General features: G+C 40.9%; 1 protein-coding gene across 1 annotated transcript in view; it reads left to right on the top strand.

The window, feature by feature from the left end:
- The window catches only part of HMCN1 (hemicentin 1), a 223,361-nt gene that overhangs the window by 117,420 nt on the left and 78,959 nt on the right, over positions 1-26,982 (top strand). Inside the window, exons 30-42 of the mRNA XM_086463037.1 lie at positions 103-257; positions 2,883-3,161; positions 3,777-4,058; positions 5,106-5,214; positions 5,820-5,989; positions 6,209-6,363; positions 7,127-7,250; positions 8,590-8,691; positions 10,918-11,094; positions 13,548-13,699; positions 14,447-14,570; positions 24,821-24,996; positions 25,296-25,392. Coding sequence (XP_086319163.1) covers positions 103-257; positions 2,883-3,161; positions 3,777-4,058; positions 5,106-5,214; positions 5,820-5,989; positions 6,209-6,363; positions 7,127-7,250; positions 8,590-8,691; positions 10,918-11,094; positions 13,548-13,699; positions 14,447-14,570; positions 24,821-24,996; positions 25,296-25,392 — 2,102 coding nt within the window. The remainder of the gene's footprint in view (positions 1-102; positions 258-2,882; positions 3,162-3,776; positions 4,059-5,105; positions 5,215-5,819; positions 5,990-6,208; positions 6,364-7,126; positions 7,251-8,589; positions 8,692-10,917; positions 11,095-13,547; positions 13,700-14,446; positions 14,571-24,820; positions 24,997-25,295; positions 25,393-26,982) is intronic.

Here is a 26,982-nt window from a genome sequence, read left to right as displayed (position 1 = left end):
CAATTACTGCCATTAAAGGACCTCTTCTTATTACTGTCAGTTTAAATTAATCTTGCAAGGATGGGGTCAGAGTTCTGTGAAGAGAAATAATCTCTATTCCAGGCCCTTGTTTTTGGGTGATCCCAATGTTAAGCTTCTGGACAAAGATCAAGTTCTACACATAAAGAATGCTCGAAGGATTGACAAAGGCCGTTATCAGTGCAGCGCTACCAACACTGCTGGCAAGCAAGTTAAGGAGGTCAAGCTGATCATCCATGGTAAGTTTGTAGAATGTCTAATCCTGGAAGAACCGTTAATTTTACTCATAAGATTTATTTTCTGAATGGAGATACTCAGACAAAAATAAAGTAAGGCTCTGATCCTGCAGATTTTGTGTGTAAACATAACTTAATAATTATCTGTTCACAAAGCGATCTTTTTACGTATATATATATCTCAAGTGAAGTATGGATGTAGTCTTTGCAAGCTTGGCTTTTAAGTGGCTTTTTTGTGCTTTTTATTAGTTTGTAGCTGGTGAAAGCAAAAAAATCTCGAAGGGCCTTCTCAAATTTTGCTATTAATTATTTTCAACTGAATTATTTTATTATCACATTGGCTTCATTATTTTGATCTGTCTTAGGGAGAAGAAAATTAATTAGAATATTTTTATTTTAATATACTCATGGTCTTATTTTCCTTAACCTAATGTGAGGAGTAAATTCATCCAGGAATAAGTTAAAGTGCAAAAGTATAAAGTAAAGTGCAAACCCAGTGAGAATCAGACCCAAATAGTCTTTGAAAAAGAATGTTCCAGATGATCTTTAGGTAGTGTGGTATATCTTTCTTAAATTGGTGTAAACTGAGGTTATTTATGGCAAGTGAGGTCATTTATAGCAAGAGAAGCAGCACTGGCATGAGATAATGACATTACATTATTATTATTTTCGTGAAGTTTAAAGCACACTGAGTACACTTGCTGTGTTTTTTACAAGCAGTGGAGTCTTAGCAAAGACATGGAGAACAGATAATTCCTGTGATAAGTGTAGATAAGTTTAATGTAAATTAGGAGATTATCAGTCGGGAGAAAAAGAGGGGAAGGATTCATGGAAGAAGGAAGAAGTAGCTTTTGAAGGAAGACCTCAAAAGGAAGTAAGAGGAAGAGTTTTTCAGTTTGGAAGACAAAGAACATGTGAAAGCCCAGTCAGACCTGAAAACTGGGAGAGCACAGTGCTAGCAGAAATTAGGGGGAGACAAGTGCAGAAATCTCTAGGTGGCATAACACTCTTGTGCTTGGAGTGTGAAGGGTGGGAATTTGAATCCATGAGCCTTTAAGCTGATGAGTGCTCGTTTGCTATGGATTTGCTTCTGAAGATCGTGTGTCTTTTGTTCTGATACCTGTGAACTTATAATAAATTATTTCCATCATCTGGGATGTTTCTGAAGTGTGGTGCAACCATATGCGCAGAAATATACTGTGCACCACTCACAGTGAAGTCTTTCCCCGTCGAGAACAAAGAAAATGCTGTGAGGACATGCAGGTGATTGTGGCTGTTGTGACATTAGAAGAATAAAAAGCCACACACAAATGAAGTTCTCACAGATAAGTAGACCTTGCTTCAGATTCTTCAGAATAGAGAGGTGAATTTGTGATAGTGGAATGGAATATCTCTTTATTTTTAAGTTTCTCATTAATCCTGGCTGGACAAACGGAAGCCCATGGAGTAAGCGAGGAACCTAGATGCTGATTCTTGCTAGTTCTTACTTTGTTTTAGCTATTTAGCCCTACTTTTAGCTTTGATATTTTCCCAAAACACCATGTTAAGACCATTCCCCAGCTCTGTGGATGAAAGTATTTACTGATAGAGAAATGCATTTGCCTTTGAAATGGATGTGTTTCAGCATGTTTTATAGGTTTGCTTTTTTTTTCCACACAAATTATTTAATTATGAAAATATTTCATCATGGTTTGAAAATCTGCAAGACCCTTCTCATAGATGAGACTTCACCTTATATTTCTGCAGTGGCATTTTAAATGAACACTATGGAAGTCAGTGAAAGATTAGGATATACTGAGCATGTTTGGCAGCAGAGGAGTTAATGTGCCTGCCAGATGTGTCTGTTGCTTTCAGCAGTCATAAATTTCCTTGTTGCCAATTGCACTGTGTTTTTATTACTTCTACAGAGATTTACGAACTCTTTACATTGGCTGATTTATACTAGAGCTTGTTTGCTAGAAAAATCTGAGTACCGCTGCCTAGCGAGCAAGGGAAATGACTATCAGCCAAAAGTTTCAAAAATAGGAGCATAAACCTAGACTGTTAAGCTCCTATTTAGTCTCAAAGTAAGTGACTTCATCTTCAGAAGTTTTGAGTACTGAGCAGTTCCCACTCCAGCCGTAGAGGCTCTTGGATGTATTTGGTATTTTAAATAGCAGGTCACTTTTCCTTATTGGGAGGATGCACCTCCCAAGGTATACAGGGATTTCTCTTTCTTTACCCCTCAGAGACAGGGAAGAGGCAGAGCCATGCCCAGATGCATTACAGGATGCATGGAGGCCCAGCTGTCCTAACTTGGCACATGTTGGAGCCTAGAAGGTAAAATATTTCCAGGTACCTCTAGTGAGGCAGCAGTTCTTTGCAGTACCCCTTGCTGTGGGACTTGATTCTTAAACTTTATGTTGTGTTCTCTTCATCCTTTCTACTCTTTGTGTGCCCCAGGGAATTGTGCAGGCAATGTATAACTCTGCTGGGGAAAAAAACAAACAAACAAACAAAAAGGAAAGGTTGGAGGTCTAATTAAGCTTAAATCTTTTATTGTTACAGCATTCTAACGTTTAATCCATTTAAATCTGCACAGACTTGTATACTAAGGCTTTAATGTTGTTGTTCTGTCTTTTGAAATAGTCCCTCCTAGTATTAAAGGAGGAAATATTACCACAGAGGTATCAGCGCTTCTTAACAATCTTATAAATTTGGAATGTGAAACCAAGGGAATCCCTGTTCCTACCATTACATGGTACAAAGATGGACGCCCAATTATTTCCAGCCCCCAAGCTCTGTATGTGGATAGAGGGCAATTCCTGCAGATACCTCGGGCCCAAGTATCAGATTCTGCAAAGTACACTTGCCGTGTGACCAACGCTGCTGGAGCTGCTGAGAAAATATATGACGTGGATGTCTACGGTAAGTGAGAGTTTATTGGACTTGGTTACTTGCCATATTACAGGAAGTGCATTTTGCAAGCTTTTCTGCCTTTGTTACATCAGCAGCATTTGTAGGCCTGTCAAGGGTGCACAGCAGTCAATGGCTGCATTTAAAAACTGGCCTGTGTTAGCAGGGCCATGTAGAGGGAGCTTTACACCCTGTGCTTTATGAGACTCTCAAAAAGCTTTAAACTTCACAGCCTTGATACCATGCTTTGGTGAAGTATCAAAACTATTTCTTGTCCATGTATCCTTTCTCTCTCTCACATGTGCATGCTGAACAACGCTTACCTGAAATAGCCACCCTGGGTGGGATCTTTAGTGTACTGTTTTAAGACCTTCGTATTTTGTTCTTCCATCTCAAAGCCCTGCAGATCCTCTATTATATAACTGGTCAATATTGAACTACATCATTTGACTTCACTGTTTCCCCTTTGTCTTGGCTTGCCCTGGCAGCAAATTCTCATGTGAAATCGTGCATGACATAATGGTATATAGAGCCAAAGTGAGTTGAGAGGAACTAACCCATTTGCTCTTAATACGTTTTCTGGTTACAGAATTAATCAATTGCAATATATTTTTTTCCTTTCTACAGTTCCTCCAGTAATTGAGGGCGATGCTGACACAGCCCAGAACAGACAAGTGGTTGCAGGTGGTTCAGTGACGCTGGAGTGTAAAGCTGCTGGCAACCCTCCGCCTCTCCTTACCTGGTTAAAAGATGGTGTGCCTGTGAAACCAAGCAACAATGTCCGTGTTGTATCTGGTGGGAAGAAGCTGGAGATTCTGAATGCTGTTGAGGCTGACCAGGGCCAGTATTTGTGTGTGGCCACAAGCATTGCTGGAGAAGAAGAAATCAAATATGAAGTTGAAATCTTAGGTGTGTAAGCAACAGAACTACTGATTTGTCAGATTTCCATAAACCTAATAAAGCATGCTTTTACTTTTGTTGGTATCATTGTATGAAAGATCACTTAGTCAAGTTGCCTACTTTGTTAAACTTGGGCACTGCACACTTTTTCTGTCCAGGGTTACGGGACAGCTTGAAGACTTTTACTTTCAGGTTAGTTCTTGAAGAGTTTTCCTGCGTGTGGTAGGTAAATATTATCCTCAAGAACCTTCAAAATTCTTATAACTTGCCTTTCTAGAAGAAAATCATGGATATGAAAGGAATCCATTAAAAAAATAGCAATGAGTAGTTGTGTCTGTGGGAAGAACACCTTTCTCTGAATTTGAGCTGTTGTGCAAATTTTGGACCTTTCGTGAAGATTTTTTTCTTCTTTTTCTATTGAATCCTTTACCATGATCTGAATCTCAGCGGACCCTTCTGAATGTCTCTAGGTAAATCAGTTATGCAAATGTTAATTACATTCTCCTGACATGAAAGGGTTTATTTAAGAACTTTAAAGGCTTGATTTTTAGGCTTTGAATTGCCCTCTTGAAGATCATTGCATACTATTACATGCAGCTGTAGAGCATCCATTCTGCCACTCCAAATGTATCTTACTGGTCTTGCTAGTCAGTGAAGGTGCTGGGAGGAGCTGTACGGCATTGCTTCCTCCCCAGCCCAACCACTCCTTCAAGGGAATGACACAGGGTGAAGAGGACTTGGAAGAGGGTCCTCTGCATCTTTGTGCACTTTTTGCTGACAGAGGATGCTGAAAGTACCACACACACTCCCCACCCAGATTCTGTCTGAAAACAAGAAACAACAAAAAAGAATGAGAAGAGTATTTGAAACCATAAAAGATCATTGGGTAGATGTTTCTCTTCAAAAAGGAACAGTGTTGAACTGCAAATCTGTACGTTTCCCAAAGTGAGATGGATGTCAAGATTATTTTTTTTATATATATTACTATTTGAGATAGACTTTTATGACATTTCTAATCCTTAAATGTTTCTGTTGATGAATTTTTCTCTCTTACAGTCCCACCATTTGTGGAAGGTGAGGATGAGCTCTTGGACTACATTGTGATTCTCCATAGCCCTTTGGAGTTGGATTGTTCAGCAACAGGGACACCCTCACCAACTATCAAGTAAGGGAATTGGTATGACAGTAGAAAGAAAAATAAAAATCTTCTGGTTGGTTAGGTGAGCTTGGAGGTAGTCTTTATGAACTGCCCGTGTTACTTAGTGATGGTTAATGTGTGGAGGACAAACTCCTGGCTCCACTGAAGACAGCTCAGACACACACATTTCAGGATCAGGATTTTATTTTAATGTAGTTTGGTATGTTGTGCCAGTATGCATGTCCTGGAAATTAGGATAGATAACAAGAGCTGACAAAGCTCTCATTCCCTTGCTAATGCAACCATGCACTTTTCATCTGCCACCAGTGGTTGCTTTTACTTTGGAGACTCTGTCTGCCTCTGGTGATGGTATCCACTTTCACTACTGCTTCCCAGTTGTCACCTTTCTGACTTCTTTAGTACCTGTTTCCCTGTACTCCATTCTCCTGATAAACCATTTTGGTCCATGGTACTCAGAAAGGCAGAATACTGCCTGACATCACTAAACCTTCCTAAAAATACAAATAGAGTTACTGAGACATTCTGTTAAATATAATTCTTCATATTTTAGGAGCGTTGTTGATCTGATCTTACTTTCATAGAGAACTGAGATTGTACTTTCTTTTTGGTAGGTGGTTGAAAGACGGTCAACCAGTTGAAGAGGGAGCTGGACATAAGATCTTATTAAATGGACAAAAACTTCTCATCTCTCGAGCTCAAGTGTCAGACACTGGCCACTATAAATGTGTGGCTGCAAATAAGGCAGGAGAATATGAAAAGGAATTTGATGTTACTGTGCATGGTAGGTTACTCAAGAGTGGGGGGGAAGCAGCAGACTGCCTTTATTTTACATTAGTGGCCAGAAGGTGCTCAAATTTTCTGTATTTAGTGGGTTGAAAAATGGAGATGAGAACAGGTGAAATAGAAGTAGAGGTGCTCTTACCTGTGGGATATTGCTTCTATAGATTTAAATGTATATGTTTAAATGATACTTCATTTTTGTTTCTGGTGCTTTTTGCAGTTCCTCCAACCATCAAATCAGCTGGGACTTCTGAGAGAGCTGTTGTGATACACAAGCCTGTGATGCTGCAGTGCATAGCCAATGGCATTCCCAGCCCTTCCATAACATGGTTAAAAGATGGTCAACCGGTAAACACAGCCAGAGGAAATATAAGAGTAAGCACTGCTCTTTTATGGGATCCAAACCATGAAAGACAGTTACAAAAATTTGTACATATTAGTGGATCTTTTCCTCTGCTTCCCTCATGCTGTGATATAAAAATGCTAAAGATGGGCTTTTTACCTGAGTAGGACGGAATCTCAGATGAAATAGCAGTGTTTAGCAGACCGAATCCCGTTAGACACCTCTATATCAGAAGAGTCTATGACTGTAAATTCAGCATCTGGCTCCTTTCAGTTGTACTTTAACCTTCAAGGTATGGTTACCTTCCAGTTACAAGGTGTCTCTACCCACTTGTCACTTACAAGGTGGGATTAGATGTGTTTTTCTATAAGCACTGCCGTTGCAGCACTTACCTATACGTTCCTTTCTCACTGTGAGAGTCCAGCTTTCAATGAACAGCCCTTCCAAGTGCTTGCATGCTCCAGAGGGTTGAGCGCTTGTAATGGCTTTGATTTACTTTAGGCTGGAGCAGTTTTTGACATCTCGCCAGCAGCAGCTCTCTGCCTGCAGTCTCCTCTTTGCTTTGCTTGCCTGCCCTTCTGCCATTTAGGTCTTCTTACAGCTAATAATCCTGTTGTCCCAGGAACACTGAAGTCTCTGAACTACCAAGACACCTCTTCCGTGAATATTAGCCCCAGGTTAGAAGAAAGATCAGACTGGCTGTATTCAGCGTAAACGTCCGCTTTGCCATTACCCTTAGCGGCTCTGCCTGGGATCATTGTGTAAAGTGGTTCCCTGCTCTCTGTTTTGGTACAGCTGGAGTCTTCAGGCCGTATTCTGCAAGTTGTCAAGGCCCTGCTGGAAGATGCTGGCCGATACACTTGTGTGGCAACAAATGCTGCAGGAGAAGCCCAACAGCACGTTCGGCTTCATGTGCATGGTAATGTCTCTGCCTCTAGTTAAAAGCTAAATGTGGCTGTTTTAAGGCAGCTTTTTTACATCTGTATTCCCTTCTATTTTAAGCTCTCTGGCATTTTCGTCGTCTCTGCGCATCCATCTTTCAGTTTTCTTTCTGTGTCCCACTCCATTAGTAAGAAGTCAGAGCAAAAGCTGTCTGTCTTGGGATTTAGTCTTTCTCATGTGATACTGAAGGCCACAGAAATGAATGCCCTTCCAGTTAACTCATCTGTTTGGAGGCATCCCAAGAAGCTAAACGCATTGCCACTAACCCACCGCTCAGAAGGGTACTCTATGTTTCTAAATCAAGATGTGATGTACCACTGTTGGCATTATTGATTTGATTCAAGTCTTCTGGGAATAACAGTGTTCCCTGTGACCTTGCAATGGGGAAATTTTTCAGGAATTACTTTTCTGAGGAAGAAACATTCTCTTATGGGGGGATTTTTCAGACTGTTTGAAAGGAATTTTATTTTGCAGCTAAAAACAGTATAAAAGGAATCAGGGAAACTTGAGAAGCTGTTGTTTGCGTGTGAATTTAATAAATGCTCTCACCATGATTTATGTATATTTGCCTCAGAAGTGGTCACAAGGTATTGTGCATTGTTGATGTGACGTGATCTTCAAGTATACAGGAGATGTGGGAATGCACTATGGCAAAATGCTCATGATGAGTATATGATCATGTTGACTTTTATTGTCAAACTGAGTCAGTAACTGGAGAACGTTAAACTGAAATGAGAAGAGTTTGCAGTATCTCTGTGGATGAGACTTAGAAAGAGAAACCACACTCATCTTATACTGTCATAATTGCAGCATACTTAATTTTAGTGTCAGTCCCGTGTTCATAAATATCTCTTTTGCTCTCAGTCTTCATGTTCGAAGTGTCATTATCTGCTATTTCTGTCATGTTGCAAATTTATAAACTTTAGTAAGGTAAAGAGTCTTGCTTTGTTAAAGCAGTGTACAACACTCAGTTTCATATTACCAGTTCAATGAGATGAGCTTGCCACTTTAGAAGAATCACTGTTCTGTATTGTGCACCCATTTCCTGCGTTTTAAATGCCATTTTTTCTGCAAAAATAAAAAGTAATAAAAATAATGTTTTATTCCTCTTAATGTTGATGAGGTTGTATGATTAGAGAGTATTCCCATTTAAAAGATGAACTTTCTTGGGAAATTCCTGGGTCATTCAGCAGTTAGTTGAAGCTTGTGCAATTCATTGCCCAAACTTTCTCGGAGGGCAGATTACTTTGTGATGGGATGTTCTGCTAGCTGGGTGGCTGAACTAATGAAAACCTGATGCCTTTGTCTTTTCCCAGAACCACCCAGTCTGGAAGATGCAGGGAAAATGTTAAATGAAACAGTGGTGGTGAATAATCCAATCCGTCTTGAATGCAAAGTGTCTGGGAACCCTCTGCCAGGTATGCACATGCACCTTTGAGAACATGAAGCAGATCTGATAGAAAGTTTTCACTTTTAACATGTCTTTTGAAAATAATGGATATTCTGAACATGAACTTAATTCTGTGTTTTTTAAACTAGCTAGAAACTATTAAATGCTATGTATAATGGGAAATGTGAATATATCAAATGATGTGGAGTAAGCATTGAGGAATTTGGTAATCCCCACTGTTTTTAATTAGATGCATGGAAAATGCAAGGATAATCTACTCCTTGTACAGTGATGACCTGTCCGTAGACAAGAATACTGATAGACTTCTGCTGCATCAACTTTAAACACATCCACTCTTTTCCTCTGTCAGTTCAATATTTTGTAGCGTAGGGCAGACTTAAAACAGTACCCTGTGTATTGAGTTTGCCTGTCAAATGTGGCCATGTCTAGGACCTTATCTAAAGTCTATTGAAATTAATAGGAGGCTCCTTGTTTAGTCTGGACCCTTTGCCTGTGAAAATGAGTAGATTTTCTGTGTGTGTTCAGTGCTTTCTGTGGCTTGACCTGATGGTAAATTACACAAAAAATTTGTGGGTTCTCCTTATATTCTAGGCTTTGAAAACTAGGCTGTATGTATCTATTTGTGGTTTATTTTCCTCACATTTTATGGATTTTTTTTTTCTTCTTTTTTTTTTTTTTTTTTTTTTTTTAAAGGCAAATTTCACATAGAAATAGTAGACATTTACCCAAGTGAGAGCTGAAGGAGTTTAGCTTTAGCTTCTGGTTAGACTGATGGATATTTGAATTGTTTCTGAACTGAAATAAATCTAAAGCAATCTGGATTTTAGTTACTTCATTGCTGCGATTCTTTCAGTGCTATGATTTTTGAATGAGAACTTTTTTATAGCTGATCTTTTTTTGTTGTTGAGATGTGCAGATAAAAATTTATTTCCTTAATTTTTCTAATGTATATTTTTTGTTTCCACCTTCTTCTGGTGGGATATAAGAATAATGTGTTAATATGAGAATAATTTTCTGTGTATTATTGTACAGCAAAACTTGTGGAATAGTGTATGGCTAATATTTTATATCTAGTATAGCAATTTATTCTTGGGCTGATAATAGTCCTGTTACCAGAAGAAAGGTATTACTCAATTTCAGATGAACATCGATGTTAATCTTATTTATCCTTTTAGGAATTAATTCTCAGCAAAGTATTATTTTCTAGAATCATTTATACCTGTATAAAACAAAAGTTGAAATTATTTGGGGTATATGTAAAATTTTATAAAAACATAAGAATTTTATATCCATTTTGCACTCTTTTTTTCCTTATCAAATTGTCAGTTATTTTAGAACAAACAATTAAAATGATGGAGCTCATGCAATTTATACAATAAAACCACTTTGGTCACCTCTTCTGTGTATGGTGTGATGCTACATAATAATGTCAAGATATATTAGCTAAGAAAAGTGATAGCACAACATCACACAGAAAAGAAAGAAGCTTGTGTGCAGTCTTGTTCATCAGTCAGGCCAGATTACTTCTGGAATATGTGTCTTTCCAGAAAACTTGTGCAATATGGCAAATTTTGTTGCATTTAACTGAATAGTAAAGTGATGCCAGTAAAGCATTAGTTACACATTCTGCTGATGGAGGGTGCCATCTTTTGGCTGAGATGCAAAAAAATCCTCAGATTTTGTTGATACAAAATTTTCTTTTGGAGTAATAGCAGTTTTCTGGGTTTTATTTTCAGTTTCTCAGTCTACCAGTTGAACTTTGATTTGATTGCTTGCATTTTTATTCTGTAAACTTTCCCAGGTGGTTCAGTTTGATGTAGCAATACTTTAGAGTAAAAGGTGAAAAAATTGTATATGCTATATTATTTCATATTTCTAAATAGCTGCTGTTGACCTTGGTATGAGATGAGTAAATCCTCTGTAAGTGTGCTTTGTGTGATGATTTTTTAACTTCAGATCATTTTTTCGTAAGTGTGTGGTACACATGGACGATACTGCCAAATTTACTATTGAATTCTGTAGGCATAGTCGGTATTTTGCACAAACGTTACTGATTTTCTCCTTTTCTAGTTACATTTTATTGATATTAATTATGATTAGTATTGAGATTAGTTTGTAAATGTTGTTGCTATGTATCTGAAAACTTAGATGGAAAGTTTGAAGGCAATTTGGTCCCATTGTTGGTGATGGGGGTATTTTGGGGAACTTTTCCATCTTTCCTTTCATTATGCAGCTATCACGTGGTACAAAAACAATCGGCCATTTACCAGTGCTGCAAGTGCTGCTTTTCTGAACAGAGGGCAGGTTCTGCAGATTGAGGGTGCTCAGATCTCTGACACTGGCATCTACAAGTGTGTGGCTGTCAACACAGCGGGCACAGCTGAGTTGTTTTACAGTCTTCAGGTTCATGGTAAGTACTGTAAAACTTACAAAAAACACCTACATGCATTTTTCAAGTGGCAGACTTACCATCACTCATCAGACCATCATGCTGGAAAAGATACGGCAGGGGTCAGTGGGAAGAAAAATCACTCTTCTGTTTTTCAGTGGCATTAGAATACATGTTTTGAACTAGGAAAATGTGGTGAGGAAAGTCAGTTCTAGGAAGAATGAGCAGAGATACCAGATTTGTGGAAGAGGTATTTATGTTATCACTTCAGCAATTTGGAAAGCCTTGCAATTCCTGGGTTTTGCTGTAGATGACTTTAAAGCTCACAGTAGATAAAGGAAGGACACAGATCAAATGCTCTTTTATAATCCAAGAGTTTTAAAGAAAAATGTACTGTGTCTAATAAGATGAAGTGGAAGTGTGGGTGTTTGCAGACATGAGACACCCGATCAGAAGCCAAATTGGAGCTTTTCCATTGATTTCAGTGGCTTTTGGATGGGGCCATAATCCAAATTCTTATCTTTGATACATGCATATGCATGTAGCCTGTTTTCTGTGCGAGTCTTCCATGCAAAACTGTGGCCCAAATTTGGCAGTGTCCCCAGCTGAGATGCATGCAGCGTATGTAGTTCCTATTAATGTTAATTAACAAATAATGAGTTGGGCAGTACATTTCCATGGAATTAATGACCATCATGAGAAAAAACTGATGGCCTGAGACATGTTCAAAGGCAATTAACCCCACCCAGTGATTAATTCCCAGGAAATATTTAGAGCCAAGGTCATTACTGTGGTTAAACCAAAAAATGAAAAATAACTCTTAAGTATGTGCATGTCTTTTTATGGGTGGTGGAATTTCAGCAGATATGTCCAGAGATTTCTGAGGAACTAATACTTTCTGATTTAGACATGTAAAATTGTTTCCCCTTCCAGAATAGAATATATGCCGTTGCAGCCAGAACTAATTGCATCAGAGGAAGCTGAAACACCTATCCATGAACCTGCTTAATTCAGCTTGTGTTGTGCCAAGCTTACAATGGAGTGCTTTTTGAATTTACTATGAACAAGTTTATCATCCCATTTACTTAGAGTTTATGAGTTTGAGAAGAGAAAACTTGAGGTTTTTCCCCTCTTAATAGTGGAAGCAAGAATGACTACTTCATGGAGAACAGACTCTAAACAGTCAAGTACAGAAAGTTATGCTGCACTTACTGAAAGCCTACTCTAGGTTTCTGTATGGCAGTCGGCATTGTGAATGAGCACCTATGTTGGTCAGTTACTAGTCGTATTCAACAACTTCTGTTGTTAGTAGTGTTGTGGATGCAGTAGATATGGTAGAAATTATCAGATCATTTTTGCACTAAAAACAATGCTTGATACTAAGGCTTAATATTAAATGAAACTAGACAAACCTACTGGAGGAAACAGGTTGAATTCCAGTTTAGTATATGCATATGATTTCATTGTACTGATTTTTTCCACTTCTTTCTCACCACTATAACTTTTTCAGGCATTTGATAACAATGGATGCCATTGTAGTGAAACAGGGGAACTGCGTGTGTGGGCGGGGTGCAGGGAGTTTATAAAATCAAACTTGCTCTTTTCCTGCCATTTCTGCTATTACTGGAATTTATCTAAGAGTAGGTAGTCTGAGTTACAGGCTGTTAGAGGTTGCTGAATTTATTAATGAGTCTTATTTTCAATACAAAATTTTATACATTTTTTTTCCTCACATAGGGTATGTATGAGTAGATCACAGCATTCTTACCTCTTTCTAGTATGAAGTTTTGTACTGATACTGACTGTAAAGTATTATTATGAAGTTATTAGTGGTAGGAGCATATAAAATTGTTTTGATTCTCCTGATAAATGAAACATCTCCCTTTTTTAATACTTCTTGTCTCTCCTTTTAACATAGCTCCACAAAATTTGCTAGACTGTATACATATAGTGTTTTGAGATGATCCATTAAGATATTTTTTTATCATCACAGTCAGATGTTATACAGTCTAATAAGGTAAATGTTCACATATGCTCTGCAAGGCAAATTTATTACTCTGTGTATGTATTTGCTTTATGCATCTTATATGATAAACTTCTTTCTTTAATCCCCATCACTCTTAATGCCTTTCACAAGGTCTAAATGGAATATTATAAAAGTTTGAGGGAATATTTTCTGGTTTTATGTTGTGGTTCCTGAGTTTTGCAGCTGTCCTCTGGGCTGTGGGCCCAGTCCTGCTTACCTTGCTCACTGTAGCTTCATTGAAGTTATCTGACTGCTTATGCAAGAAAGAGCGGGATTTGGTACAGACCAAACAAGTGACAGAGTTCGGTAGGAGTAACATGAGAAATCTTTCCAACAATGTAGTGCCATGTAGAAAGAGAAATTGTGTCTAAAAGTAAGCAGCTCATTTAATTACATTGTAATGAATACTGTTACATAGCTGTTTCAGCTTTTTTTTTTTTTTTTTGAGTCCCACCATCAATCTCTGGCAGCAGTGACATGCTGACAGTTGTGGTTAATAATCTAGTGCGACTGGAGTGTGAAGCAAGAGGCATCCCTGCACCTGTTCTGACATGGCTGAAAGATGGTAGCCCTGTTTCCAGCTTTAGCAATGGACTCCAGGTAGTGTGTTCAAATCCTGCTATCTGTGCTGTTTCCTGTTGTGACAGGAGACTTTTAAACCAGTGCAGCTGAATGGAACAAAGTTAGACGTTTGGGAATGAAAGTATAAGGCCTTTTGCTCTAGGTTATTGGTGCATGTTTAGCTCCAGTAATTACTGTGTGAAGTGAAAGATATGGATATATTGAAATGAGGTGGTCCTTTCAACTGATTTCATACTGAGTAAGAGTTTGCATCGGCAAATTTTTCACTTACTGACAAGATCATACTCCTATGCTGAAGAGATCCACAGGATAACATTACATACAATAGTAATTCAGAAAAAAAGACCAGCCACTGATGTAAGGAGATATTTCAGAGTTAAAAGCAGAGGGCATGGTTGCTTTTTGAAAGCTAGTTTTATGACCTGAAAGGAAAGAGGGGAAATTTGTATACTATAGGGACAGCTCAGGGCACAGACAAAAGGTGTGATTGAGTGTTTGAAACTGGTAAGAGGGAGGAATGTCCAGATCCTGCGAAGACTTTTGGATGCCTGGAGTTCCCTACAGACTTGCATGAAGTTAGACTTCTGTTTTGCAAGTCTCGATCGAAAGAGAACAACAGAGTGCAGGAAAGAGTGTAGGGAACAGAGAGATGGTGGGAAGCAGTGGCAAAACAAACATTTAATTTTGAAATGAAACCTAATAGTTCTTTCTGCTTGTGTTTCACATTGAAGCATGTATTCTGAACGTGTTGTGCTTGTATTGCAGGTTCTGTCTGGGGGCCGAGTCTTGGCATTGACTAGTGCTCAGATCAGTGACACAGGAAAATACACTTGTGTTGCAGTCAATGCTGCAGGCGAGAGCCAAAGAGATATTGATCTCAGAGTTTATGGTGAGATTTTCTATTTTTGTTTGATCATGAGAACTGTTCATGGAGCTTTAATTAAACACACTGTGGCCCAAATCTTTAGCAACATTGAATAAAAATGATTCCAAAGTATAATGGAAGGCAAACTGATGAGGAGGTGTGTGCATGTGTGTAAGTAAAAAAATATATATATAATGCACAGTTACACATATGTTAGCATATATAAGTGTGTTCTTCTGTGTGTCCTTGAAGAAATGCAGCTGCAACGGTGAATTTACATGTTTAATACATACAGACTTAATTATAAATGGTAGGAGAAAATATGGATTTGTCTTTTTGTAAGAAACATGTAGATCCCACAGGCAGAAGATATTATTGGGGCCAGGGCTCAATTGTCTTTGTTGAACCAGAATGAATCAATGTGAGTTTGCCATACAGCTCTTCAGTTTCCATTCCATTTTCAAGCCTTGCTATGCCTGCCTATATGGTGGTGACTTTTTTAGTGCTAATAGTGATACTATATTGAGCCCAACCAGTCGATTTTGTCTCTTTCAAGGAGCAGGAAATAGGTCTCTCTTGTACTTTGTCAGTTTTCCAAATTATGATAGTATTTCTGAAATCTTTTTGACTGAACTCATGTAAATTCGTCCTTCCTTCTAATTTCTTGTAACTCGTATGAGCTTCATCCTGATTTTTTGTAACTTGTGTAAGATGCCTTTTCATATTGCATTCTTAGAGATGATTGGTGATGTGCAGATAATAAAGAGCATGATGTATTGCCAGGAGGAATGCTAGGGAGTTTGACTGTAGCAAGTTCTAAGTTTTCTTGGACAGTTGTTTTGTACACCAGTGAAATGACGATGAACAATGAACTGCCATTTGTTTTAGAAATCTTATGGTACCAGATGTGGAGAGAGTGTTTTGGAATTGAAGAACTTTTGTGGTTTTGCTTCTGCTTTCAGTAACTCTGTATAGAGAGAACTGTTTTGTCTCTGCTAATCTCTGGCTTTATGGAAGTCCTGGGCAGAGGTCTGGAAAATCTTGTGAGAGAAGTTAGAAGTTTGGATGTTTTCTAAGGTGAATAGGGCCAGGTTATTTGTTTTCAAGTTTGGCTTCTAGGATTGACTTCCTTGTAAATGCAGTGTGGTTAGGATACTTGTGACTTGAGTCATGGCTACTTTTACATCTATAAGGAGCAGTTCAGAAAGTCAGGACTCTGGCTTGGTAAGCAGGCTAAAGGTTAACATAGGCTGGAACATTTTATCTCTAGAGCAAGGAATATCAAGATCCCTTTTGGAGTTTGAGGACAGGTGTTTATGTATATGTAACTACAAAAGTGGCATGGATATATTTATTGTTTCTCTTTTGTTTTCTGGAACCTCTGTCCTTTTTAGCTAGATGAAATTAAAAGAGTTTATGTTTAACGTTACTGTTGTGTTAGAAACTGGCCAGAGTTGAGCTCAGCTGCAGGGCCACCTTGAGTGCACAAGTTATTTTCTCTTCCCTCCTTCCAGTTGCGGATGATGATATGGGATGGAATAGAAGGATCCAGTCTGTAAATACCTGGCTTTGAGACTGGTGCTGCAGGCAAGGCTTTGGGTGCTTTGATCATGGGTGGTTTTATAAGACACCAGGCATGATGCTAATATGGGAAATGTTTATCTTGTAGCAGGAAAAGGGTTCTAGGGCAACAATTAGCAGAGCTCAAACACAGAGCTTTAAACTAGATTCGAAGGGGGATGGGGTTGTAGCTGGGTTTGCACTGGTGGGGCAGTGTTCTAGTATTAATGAAGACCAGAAGGCCTCCCATTCCCCTAGAGTGAAGTCAGCTTGCTCAGCTCACTCCCTGAAATGCCTGTACACCAATGCACACAGCATGGGGAATAAACAGGAGGAGTTTGAAATCTGTTTGCGGTCAAGGGGTTATGATCTGGTGGTAACTACAGAGACATGGTGGGACAACTCACATGACTGGAATGTGGTCATGGATGGCTATGTCCTTTTCAGGAAAGACAGGCCAACAAGGCGAGGAGGTGGAGTTGCTCTTTATGTGAGAAAGCAACTAGAATGTGTTGAGTTCTGGCCAGGGGTGGATGAGGAGTGAGTTGAGAGTTTGTGGATGAGAATTAAGGGGCAGGCTAGCATGGGAGATACTGTTGTGGGTGTCTATTACAGGCCACCTGATCAGGAGGAGGAAGATGATGAAGCCTTCTACAGGCAGACAACAGCAGCCTCGCAATCACAGGCTCTGGTACTCATGGGGGATTTTAACTGCCCAGATATTTGCTGGAAGGCCTACACAGCTAGCCATTCACAGTCCAGGAGGTTTCTCCAGTGCATCAATAATAACTTCTTGATGCAAATGGTGGATGAGCCAACTAGGAGAGGAGCACTGCTAGATCTTACACTCACTAACAAGCAGGGTCTGGTTGAAATGGTGAAGGTTGAGGGCAACCTTGGCTGCAGCGATCATGAGATGGTGGAGTTCAGGTTCTTGTGTGACAGGAACAGAATACCAAGCAGGGTCACAACCCTGGACTTCAGCAGGGCCAATTTTGTCCTTTTCAAGCAATTGCTAGGGGAAATCCCATGGGACAGGGTACTAGAAGGTAAAGGGGCCCAAGATGGTTGGTTTATATTCAAGGACCACTTTTTCCAAGCTCAAGATCGGAGCATCCCAGCTGGTAGGAAATCAAGAAAGGGAGCCAGGAGACCTGCATGGTTAAAGAGGGAACTGATGGGCAAACTCAAGCGGCAGAAGAGAATCTATAGATCTTGGAAGGAGGGAATGGCCACATGGGAGGAATGTAAGACTGTTGTCAGAGGATGTAGGGAGGCAACTAGGAAAGCTAAGGCCTCTTTGGAGTTAAGCCTTGCAGGGGAGGTCAAGGACAACAGAAAGGACTTCTTCAAATACATTGCAGACAAAACCAACACTAGAGGCAATGTAGGCCCACTGTTGAATGAGGTGGGTGCCCTGGTGACAGAGGATACAAAGAAGGCGGAGTTAGTGAATGCCTTCTTTGTCTCTGTCTGTACTGTTGGAGACTGTCCTCAGGGGCCCCAGAGGAAGTCAGGATAAAGGAGGAGTTTGCCTTGATTGATGAGGACTGGGTTAGGAATCAGTTAAGCAATCTGGACATACATAAATCCATGGGCCCTGGTGGGATGCACCTGTGGGTGCTGAGGGAGCTGGTGGAAGTCATTGCTAGACCACTCTCCATCAGCTTTGGTAAGTCATGGGGAACAGGAGAGGTGCCTGAGGACTGGAGGAAAGCGAATGTCACTCCAGTCTTCAAGAAGGGCAAGAAGGAGGACCCAGGTAGCTACAGACCGGTGAGCCTCACCTCCATTCCTGGAAAGGTGATGGAACAGCTTATCCTCGGCACAGTCTCTAGGCATGTCAAGGATAAGAGGGTCATTAGGAGCAGTCAACATGGTTTTACCAAGGAGAAGTCATGTTTGACCAACCTGATAGCCTTTTATGAAGACATAACAAGGTGGATCAATGATAGTAGTGTAGTGGATGTGGTTTATCTTGATTTCAGTAAAGCATTTGACACCATCTCCCACAGCATCCTCGCAGCTAAACTGAGGAAATGTGGTCTGGATTATCGGTTAGTGAGGTGGATTGTGAATTGGTTGAAGGAAAGAATTCAGAGTTGTGGTCAATAGGACAGAGTCTGGTTGGAGGCCTGTATCTAGTGGAGCCCTTCAGGGGGTCAGCACTGGGACCAGTACTATTCGATATAGAATCATAGAACCATAGAACAGTTTCAGTTGGAAGAGACCTTCAAGATCGTCGAGTCCAACCTTTGTCCTAGCTCTACCAACACCACTAAACCATGTCCCTAAGTATGATATCTACCCGTCTCTTAAACAACTCCAGGGATAGTGACCCCATCACTTCCCTGGGCAGGCTATTCCAATGCCTGACAACCCTTTCAGTAAAGAAATTCTTCCTAATATCCAGCCCGTACCTCCACTGGTGCAGCTTAAGGCCATTTCCCCTTGTTCTGTCTCTTGTTACTAGGGAGAACAGACCAACCCCTGCCTCGCTACAACTTCCTTTCAGGTAGTTGTAGAAAGTGATAAGGTCTCCCCTCAGCCTTCTCTTCTCCAGGCTAAACAGCCCCACAACCCTCAGCCATTCCTCATATGAGACATGCTCCAAATCCTTTACTAGCTTGGTAGCCCGCCTCTGCACCCTCTCCAGCACCACAATGTCCTTCTTGTAGAGAGGGGCCCAAAACTGCACACAGTACTCGGGGTGCAGGCTCACCAAAGCCGAGTACAGGGGAATGATCACCTCTCTACTCCTGCTGACCACACAATTCCTGATACAGGCCAGGATGCCATTGGCTGCCTTGGCCACCTGAGCACACTGCTGGCTCATGTTCAGCTGGCTGTCAGTCAACACTCCCAGGTCACTCTCTGCCTGGCAGCTCTCCAGCCACTCCTCCCCAAGCCTGTAGTGCTGCTGGGGGTTGTTGTGGCCCAAGTGCAGGACCTGGCACTAGGCCTTATTGAAATTCATAGAAGTGGCCTTGGCCCAGCGATCCAGCCTATCTAGATCCCTCTCTAGAGCTTCCCTACCCTCAAGCAGATGGACACTTCCATCCAGCTTGGTGTCATCTGCAATCTTACTCCATCCCCTCATCCAAATCATTGATAAAGATGTTAAACAGGAGTGGCTCCAGTACTGAGTCCTGGGGGACACCACTTGTGACTGGCTGCTAAATGGATTTAACTCCATTGACCACAACTCTCAGGGCTCGACCATCCAACCAATTTTCCACCCAGCAAAGTGTATGCCCATTCAAGCCAAGAGCAGTCAATTTCTTTAGGAGAATGCCATGGGAAACAGTGTCAAATGCCTTACTAAAGTCGAGGTAGGTAACATCCACAGCCTTTCCCTCATCCAACAAGCGGGTCAACCTGTCATAGAAGGAGATCAGTTTGTTAAACAGGACCTGCCCTTCATAAACCCATGCTGACTGGGCCTGATCACCTGATTGTCCTGCATGTGCTGCATAATGGAACTCAGGATGATCTGCCCCATCAGCTTCCCTGGCACTGAAGTCAAATTGACAGGCCTGTAATTTCCCAGATCATCCTTCCAATCTGCTGGGACCTCCCTAGTCAGCCAGGACTGCTGATATGATAAATGATGGACAGTAGCTTGGTGAGCACCCCTGCCAGTTCTCTCAGCACTCTAGGATGTACCACATCCGGCCCCATAGATTTATGCACATCGATGTGGAGCAGCAGGTCACTGACCATCTCCTCCTGGATTGGGGGACACACACACATTTTGCTCCTGGCCCCTCTCTCTTGGCTTGGAGGGCTGACTTTCCCCGGTAGAAGTGTTTCTATTACTAAAGACTGAGGCAAAGAAGGCATTAAGCACCTCACCTTATCCTCATCTCTTATTATCGTATTACCTCCTGGATCTAGTAGGGGATGGAGGCTCTCCCTGGTCTTTCTTTTGTTGCTAATGTATTTATAGAAACTTTTCTTGTTGCTTTTTACCTCCAAAGCCAGATTAACTTCTAGCTGGGCTTTGAACCTTCTAATTATCTCCCTGCATAACCTAACAACATTCTTGTACTCATTGTGAGTGGTCTGTCCCTTCTTCCAGAGGTCATAGACTCTCCTTTTTTCCCTGATTTTAAGCCAAATCTCCCTATTCAGCCAGGCCAGTCATCTTTGCCACGGGCAGATATTCATCAATGACCTGGATGAGGGAACAGAGGGTACTGTCAGCAAGTTTGCAGGTGACACAAAACTGGGAGGAGTGGCTGACGCTGACACACCAGAAGGCTGTGCTGCCATTCAGAGAGACCTGGACAGGCTGGAGAGCTGGGCGGGGAGAAATTTAATGAAGTACAACAAGGGCAAGTGTAGAGTCTTGCATCTGGGAAAGAACAACCCCATGTACCAGTCTGGGGGTCCTGGTGGACAGCAGGATGACCATGAGCCAGCAATGTGCCCTCGTGGCCAAGAAGGCCAATGGCATCCTGGGGTGTATTAGAAGGAGTGTGGTCAGTAGGTTGAGAGAGGTTCTCCTGTCCCTCTCCTCTGCCCTGGTGAGACTGCATCTGGAATATTGTGTCCAGTTCTGGGCCCTTCAATTCAAGAAGGACAGGGAGCTGCTTGAGAGAATACAGTTCAGAGCCCCAAAGATGATGAAGGGGGTGGAACATCTCCCTTATGATGAACGGCTGAGGGAGCTGGGTCTCCTTAGCTTGGAGAACAGGAAACTGAAGGGTGACCTCATGAATGTTTATAAATACATAAAGGGTGAGCATCAGGAGGATGGAGCCGGGCTCTTCTCGGTGATGGCCAATGACAGGACAAGGGGCAATGGGTGCAAGCTGGAGCATAGGAGGTTCCACATTAACATAAGGAAAATCTTTTTCACTGTGAGGGTGACAGAGCACTGGAACAGGCTTCCCAGAGAGGCTGTGGACTCTCCTTCTCTGGAGACGTTCAAAAACCGCCTGGATGTGTTCCTGTGTGATCCACTCTAGGTGGTCCTGCTCTGGCAGGGGGTTGGACTAGATGATCTTTCAAGGTCCCTTCCAACCCCTAACATTGTGTGATTCTGTGTGATTCTGTGAGTGAGGCTGTCACCAAAAAATAATATTACTCTTAGGACTTTCCTCATATGGGTAATCTAATTAAGAAGTCACAGGAGGAAAATAATTTCCAGGGCAATTGGAGCTGAGATGTTTAGAAAAGTGCAGTGCACTGAGACAGTGTAGGAGTTGGAACAATCTGGGTAACATATAGTTACCATGAGCATAATTAGATTCATTTAAACCCTGTTTCTTCAGAAAGAAATGCTTTAGTGTCTGCCTCTCTGTTTCATAAACTCAGTTTCCTTTTGAACACATTTCATTTCATTGAGCTGAGAGGAAAAGTAATTGATGGAAAAGTATTTGGAAATAAATTTGCCTTGTGCAGTAATGGATCAGCTTCCGATTTTCAGTTCCACAAGAGTCATAAAGAATCTGGGCCTTTGTGAATTCTACAAAGGAAATAAGATAAACAGATTTTTTTTCAGTTACTATATTTCTTATCCACAGAGACCAGACTTTTCCCTAAATTATTTCCAAGCTGTGAAATCAGCTGCTCTGCTTAGTACTTCCTGTTCAAGGAAAACAAAGCTTTATTGTTAATGTTATTTGTCAGAACATCTTGAGAATTGTGTTGCTGGATTACTGAATACCACCTTGGGACATTATATAATCTCATGTGTGAATTAATTCAGTATCTTCTTGTTCACGTTGAAGCCCATAGTATTTCACACAGGCAGTCCCACTGCCTCACTTCTTCTTACCCCAGTATTTTGTGCAATCAGACATGCAGTTTCTGGAGTAATGGATTGCAAAACTGTGACAAAAATGTGACAATAAAGGTCCTCATATTGCCCCTGGTCAACTTTTTTTGGGCAAACTGAACAGGCTTAGTACACAACAAGCATAAAAATCCCACTGGATATGTGTAGCCAGACAAAGTGATTCTTGCTAGGAGTGGTTTGATTTTGTAAAGCTTCAAATTGAAAATCTAATGTTGCATTAATGTCAAGAGTTTACAAGGAGCATGCTTTATGTTTTTAAATGACAAGAAAGGAAAGCAAATCCCTACGAGTTGTTTTAAGGATTTAAGAGCATATATGCCATTAAGGGCACAAACAGGAATTCTTTTCTGGATTGTGCTTGAGCAGCCCAGTAAAAGCAATTCTGCTCTCTGCAGTTTGCTGTAGTCACCTGCGTTATTGGTGTGAACAGAGAGATCTGACTTGCTGTAGCGTGCATGACAAGCACTTTCAGATTCTGTTCCGCTGGCTCTGGTAGAGAGCTGGTGATAAGCAGCAGCAGTGCTGGGCATGATAGCCTACACCACTCTTGCTATTTTTCAAGGCAGTGTGTGTCTGACACCGAAATACTATAAAACTCATAATGTGGCGATGTTCTGTCAACAAGTCAAAGCTGCCCGAAGAGTCTCAGAAAATTTTCTCTGACCAATGGTAACAGCTGTTACCAAATGATGTTCGGTTTAGCCATGAATACTAAATACAGAGACATAGATGGCAGATTTTGGTCTTTAATCTTTTCATTTAAGCTCATCTTGTCAGTCTAATATTCCCTCCATATTCTTTTTGACTCCAGCCATGAACACTTTCCCCACGGAAAAATGCTGACTTGCTCTGTTCCAAGGTTTAGTTCTCAGTTGCCTACTCAGTTGCTTTGTTTTTCTGACTGTGGAAACACAAAAAATTTTTAAAATGGGGGAAAAAAATGTGTTTTCTTAAATCTTGACACTGTTGAAGAACAGCTAATGGGCTTCAATTTAAATGTCCAGAAGCATTTTTTTTTCTTCTACACAGAAAACTTTCATTCCAAAAGCTGATTTTTCTACCCTATAATTTGGAAATGTATGTGTAATAACATGTGTTATAAAGAGCTTGTTGATGAAACTGTATTATAAATCCAAATATAGTGCTCAGTGCCAACAATTGCAATAATTAGCTAGCAGATACCACACAAAACAGACAGACAATAAAGTAATTGTAGATTATGTCTTAATGCTTAAGTCATTAACCTTTTCACTTGGTTGCAACCATGTAAATTCTCGTTCTGTCTTCTGTATTTGGCTATCTCTGGACAAAATTCTTCTTAAAGTCGAAGTTCTACTTAAAGCCAAGTATCCATCTTGGCACTGTCTGGAACAGTTTAAGACATTTTCAGCTTCTGGGTCTGATCATTATTTTGTGAGCCTTTTCACTCATCAGCTCTTTTTCTTTGTAGTAGTACTTCCGCATTCTTTATATACTGGTGATTTTCCTTTCTAGCTATATTTCAGGGGTTGTTTTTTTTGCTAGTCTTGGCTTATCTACATGATTTCTTTGTAGCTGGTATCTCACTAGCATATCTCTTGTGTAGAAGATATTCTGTAAGTAACAAAAATTATTTTGGTGCTTTTTGTGATATATGTGGTGGGTTGACCCTTGCTGGACACCAGGTGCCCAAATCCGCTCTATCACTCCCCCTCCTCAGCTGGACAGGGGAGAGAAAATATAAAAAAAGACTCATGTGTCGAGATAAGAACAGGGAGATCACTCAGCAATTACCATATGGGCAAAACAGACTCGATATGGGGAAAGAAACTTAATTTATTACCAATTAAATCAGAGAAGGGTAATGAGAAATAAAACCAAATCTTAATAACACCTTCCTCCCACCCCTCCCTTCTTCCCAGGCTTAACTTTATTCCCGATTTCTTTACCTCCTCCCCCTGAGCAGTGCAGGGGAGTTGCAGTCAGTTCGTTATATGTTGTTTCTGCTCCTCCTTCCTCCTCAGGGGGAGGACTCCTCACATTCTTCCCATGCTCTGCTATGGGGTCCCTCTCACAGGAGACAGTCTCCATGAACTTCTCCAACATGAGTCCTTCCCACAGGCTACAGTTCTTGACAAACTGCTCCAACATAAGTCCCTTCCATGTGGTGCAGTCCCTCAGGAACAGACTGCTCCAATGTGGGTCCCCTGCAGGGTCACAAGTCCTGCCAGTAAACCTGCTCCAGTGTGGGCTTCTCTGTCTCCACAGGTCCACAGGTCCTGCCAGGAGTGTGCTCCAGTGCAGGCTTCCTATGGGGTCACAGACTTCTTCAGGCATTCACCTGCTCCAGTGTGGGGTCCTCCATGGCGTGCAGGCAGATAGCTGCTCCACCATGGACCTCCATGGGCTGCAGGGGGACAGCCTGCCTCACCATGGTCTTCACCACAGGTTGCAGGGGAATTGCTGTTCTGGTGCTTGGAGCACCTCCTCCCCCTGCTTCTTCACTCACCTTGGTGTCTGCAAAGTTGTTTCTCTCACGTATTCTCACTCCTCTCTCTGGCTGCAATTCCTCCTGTGCAGTAACTTTTTTCCCTTTCTTAAATACATTACCCCAGAGGCGCTACCACCATCACCAATTGGCTTGGCCTTGGCCAGCAGCGGGTCCATCTTGGAGCTGGCTGGCATTGGCTGTATCGAACATAAGGGAAGCTTCTAGCAGCTTCTCACAGAAGCCACCCCTGTAACCTCCCCTGCTACCAAACTCTTGCCATGCAAACTCATTACAATATAAAGGAGACTTACGTTGTGTGTCAGAAAGATAGTAACTGTCATTTTATTTTTGTGAAATGAAGACTGTTAACTCCACAGTACGTTTACTCTGGGAAGTCTGCAGTGCCGCAATGTCCTTTGCTTTGATTTATTGCTGTAGTTCCACCAGACATCATGGGAGAGGAACAAAACGTCTCAGTGCTCATCAGCCAAGCAGTGGAGCTGCTCTGCCAGAGCAATGCTATTCCCCCACCCGTGCTGACGTGGCTCAAAGATGGACGACCCTTGCTGAAGAAGCCAGGTCTTAGCATCTCTGAAGATGGAAGTGTACTGAAGGTAAACAGGGCCGTCAGGCTTCAGTGGCGATTGCTGTCTAGGGAGACACCATGAAGACACTGGATATGCGTTAGAGATTGGGTAGTGTTAGGCCCTCTGGTGCAATAGAGAGTAGTGGGTGAGGAGTGAGGGAGGTCATAGATGCCTGGATGTTTGTGTGCAGATTTTGCAGGAGTGATACTGTATTATTTAGGGAGTGAGGTGTAAAAAATAAAAATTGAAACCTGGGCAACCTCTCACTGCCAGTTTCATGTATAACAATGTAAGAAGATAAATCCAGGTTTTCATTTTCTTCCTAGATTGAAGAAGCTCAAGTACAGGACACTGGCCGTTACACTTGTGAAGCGACAAATGTTGCTGGGAAAACTGAAAAGAACTATAATGTCAATATTTGGGGTAAGATTTATAAAGCTTATTCCAGGAATGGGAACAGAGCTTAGAGCGAAATTTCAATGTGAGACATTAGAATCCTCTGTAGTTCATAAACACTTAATTGCTGAGGTTCGTGCAGGGAGATGTTATTATATTTGCTGTAGTTTAACAGTCCCAAGAAAGTGCCCACATTTTTCAAATTGCTTTGGTTTGATTCTAAATTAATACCAGCTACTTCATAGGCCTTTGCCAGGCTGGGTTTGCATACATCTTAGTGGTTTAGAACTATAACTAGTTGGTTTTGTATCCATACCTCCTATTTGTGCACTCTAATGACATTTAAAGTAACCTACCAACTTTCCACTTCTTTAAAATGCTGAAGCATGGAAATGCAGATACATAAAAGCTGGTTTACCTAACTTTATTTGCTCTGTGAAGGTATCAGTGCTGAATCATAAAAATAGCTTTAGTAAATTTTTTCTATGTGTAGATGATGAATATGGCTTAGGACATTCAGTTTAATAATCGATTTTGAATGTTTTTTCATTTTGTCATTTCCTTCCCATATGCAAATCAAAATGTGCCTTTTTTTGCTATTACAGATTAATGTCTTGCTTTGAAATCTCAAGACTAGAATCACCTAGCAGGGTTTGGAATCATAAAACTACATTTTTTAGGAAAGAATTCTGTCATTATTTATTAAAAAGAAACATTCCTTGTGTTTAAATTAGAGATGGATATTGTAGTACCATGCAAGACCGTGCAATATTCCCATGCTAAAGCATATATCCATTTACCGTGCATGTCATCTTCAGCTCTCATCAATCCTTCCTCAGATTTATAAGATCTGCAGTGTTGCAGAGGACCTTTGCTGCTGGAGGAATAAGGATTTGTTCTTTTGTGCAGTGAGACCATTTCAGTAGGATTTTGAGAGGAGGGATAATTCTTTGCTAGTTATCAGCTTTGATGGAATAAGCTTAATAGAAACCAAAAGCTGCCTGTTAAAGTCATCTGTGGATAAGTGTTTAGAATTATAATTTTTGTTTACACCCAGGGACCAAAAGTCCTGGTTGCTGTTTTTTTAAGTTTTAAATCCAGGAAATGTATCTTTCTGAGGGCTGGTGAGATCCTGAGGACTAACTTTGGTTCCAGAAACCAGCCCGTGTGTTAAATATAAGATGTACCTCCTTAGAGAATGGCACAAACGTTTTGACTAGAAGCAGGACAAATAAAATGTTGAAGACAGTACAGTATAATAAAGTCCTTTGCAGTCAGTTGTTTTGAAATCCATACATCTGCTGCTAAATAAAGAGTTTGAAGTGTCAGAAGGAGAAGCTGTCTGTTGTCACGTGCATTAAAAATGTGCTGGATAAGTTATTCATTAGTGAGATTTTTTTCCCCAGGTTCAGCCTACATTCTCCTCTACTTTTTTTGGTCTCTTTTCAAGTGTTACCTACACTATGTTCCTCCGATGAAAATGGTTCCTCCATTTCAAGAAGGCAATGGTTCCCTAGTGATTGAACCGAAGTTCTTTAAGACTTTGAGAATCACAGTGAAAACTGGTCTCTTTTGTCTACAACTGGTTTACAGTCACATAAGTAGAGCAAAGCTGGC

Source organism: Leptosomus discolor, chromosome 3 (assembly GCF_034619465.1).
Source record: "Leptosomus discolor isolate bLepDis1 chromosome 3, bLepDis1.hap2, whole genome shotgun sequence".
Lineage (NCBI taxonomy): Eukaryota > Metazoa > Chordata > Aves > Leptosomiformes > Leptosomidae > Leptosomus > Leptosomus discolor.
The sequence above is the reverse complement of the archived record's forward strand: the minus strand, read 5'-3'. Positions and strand labels throughout refer to the sequence as shown.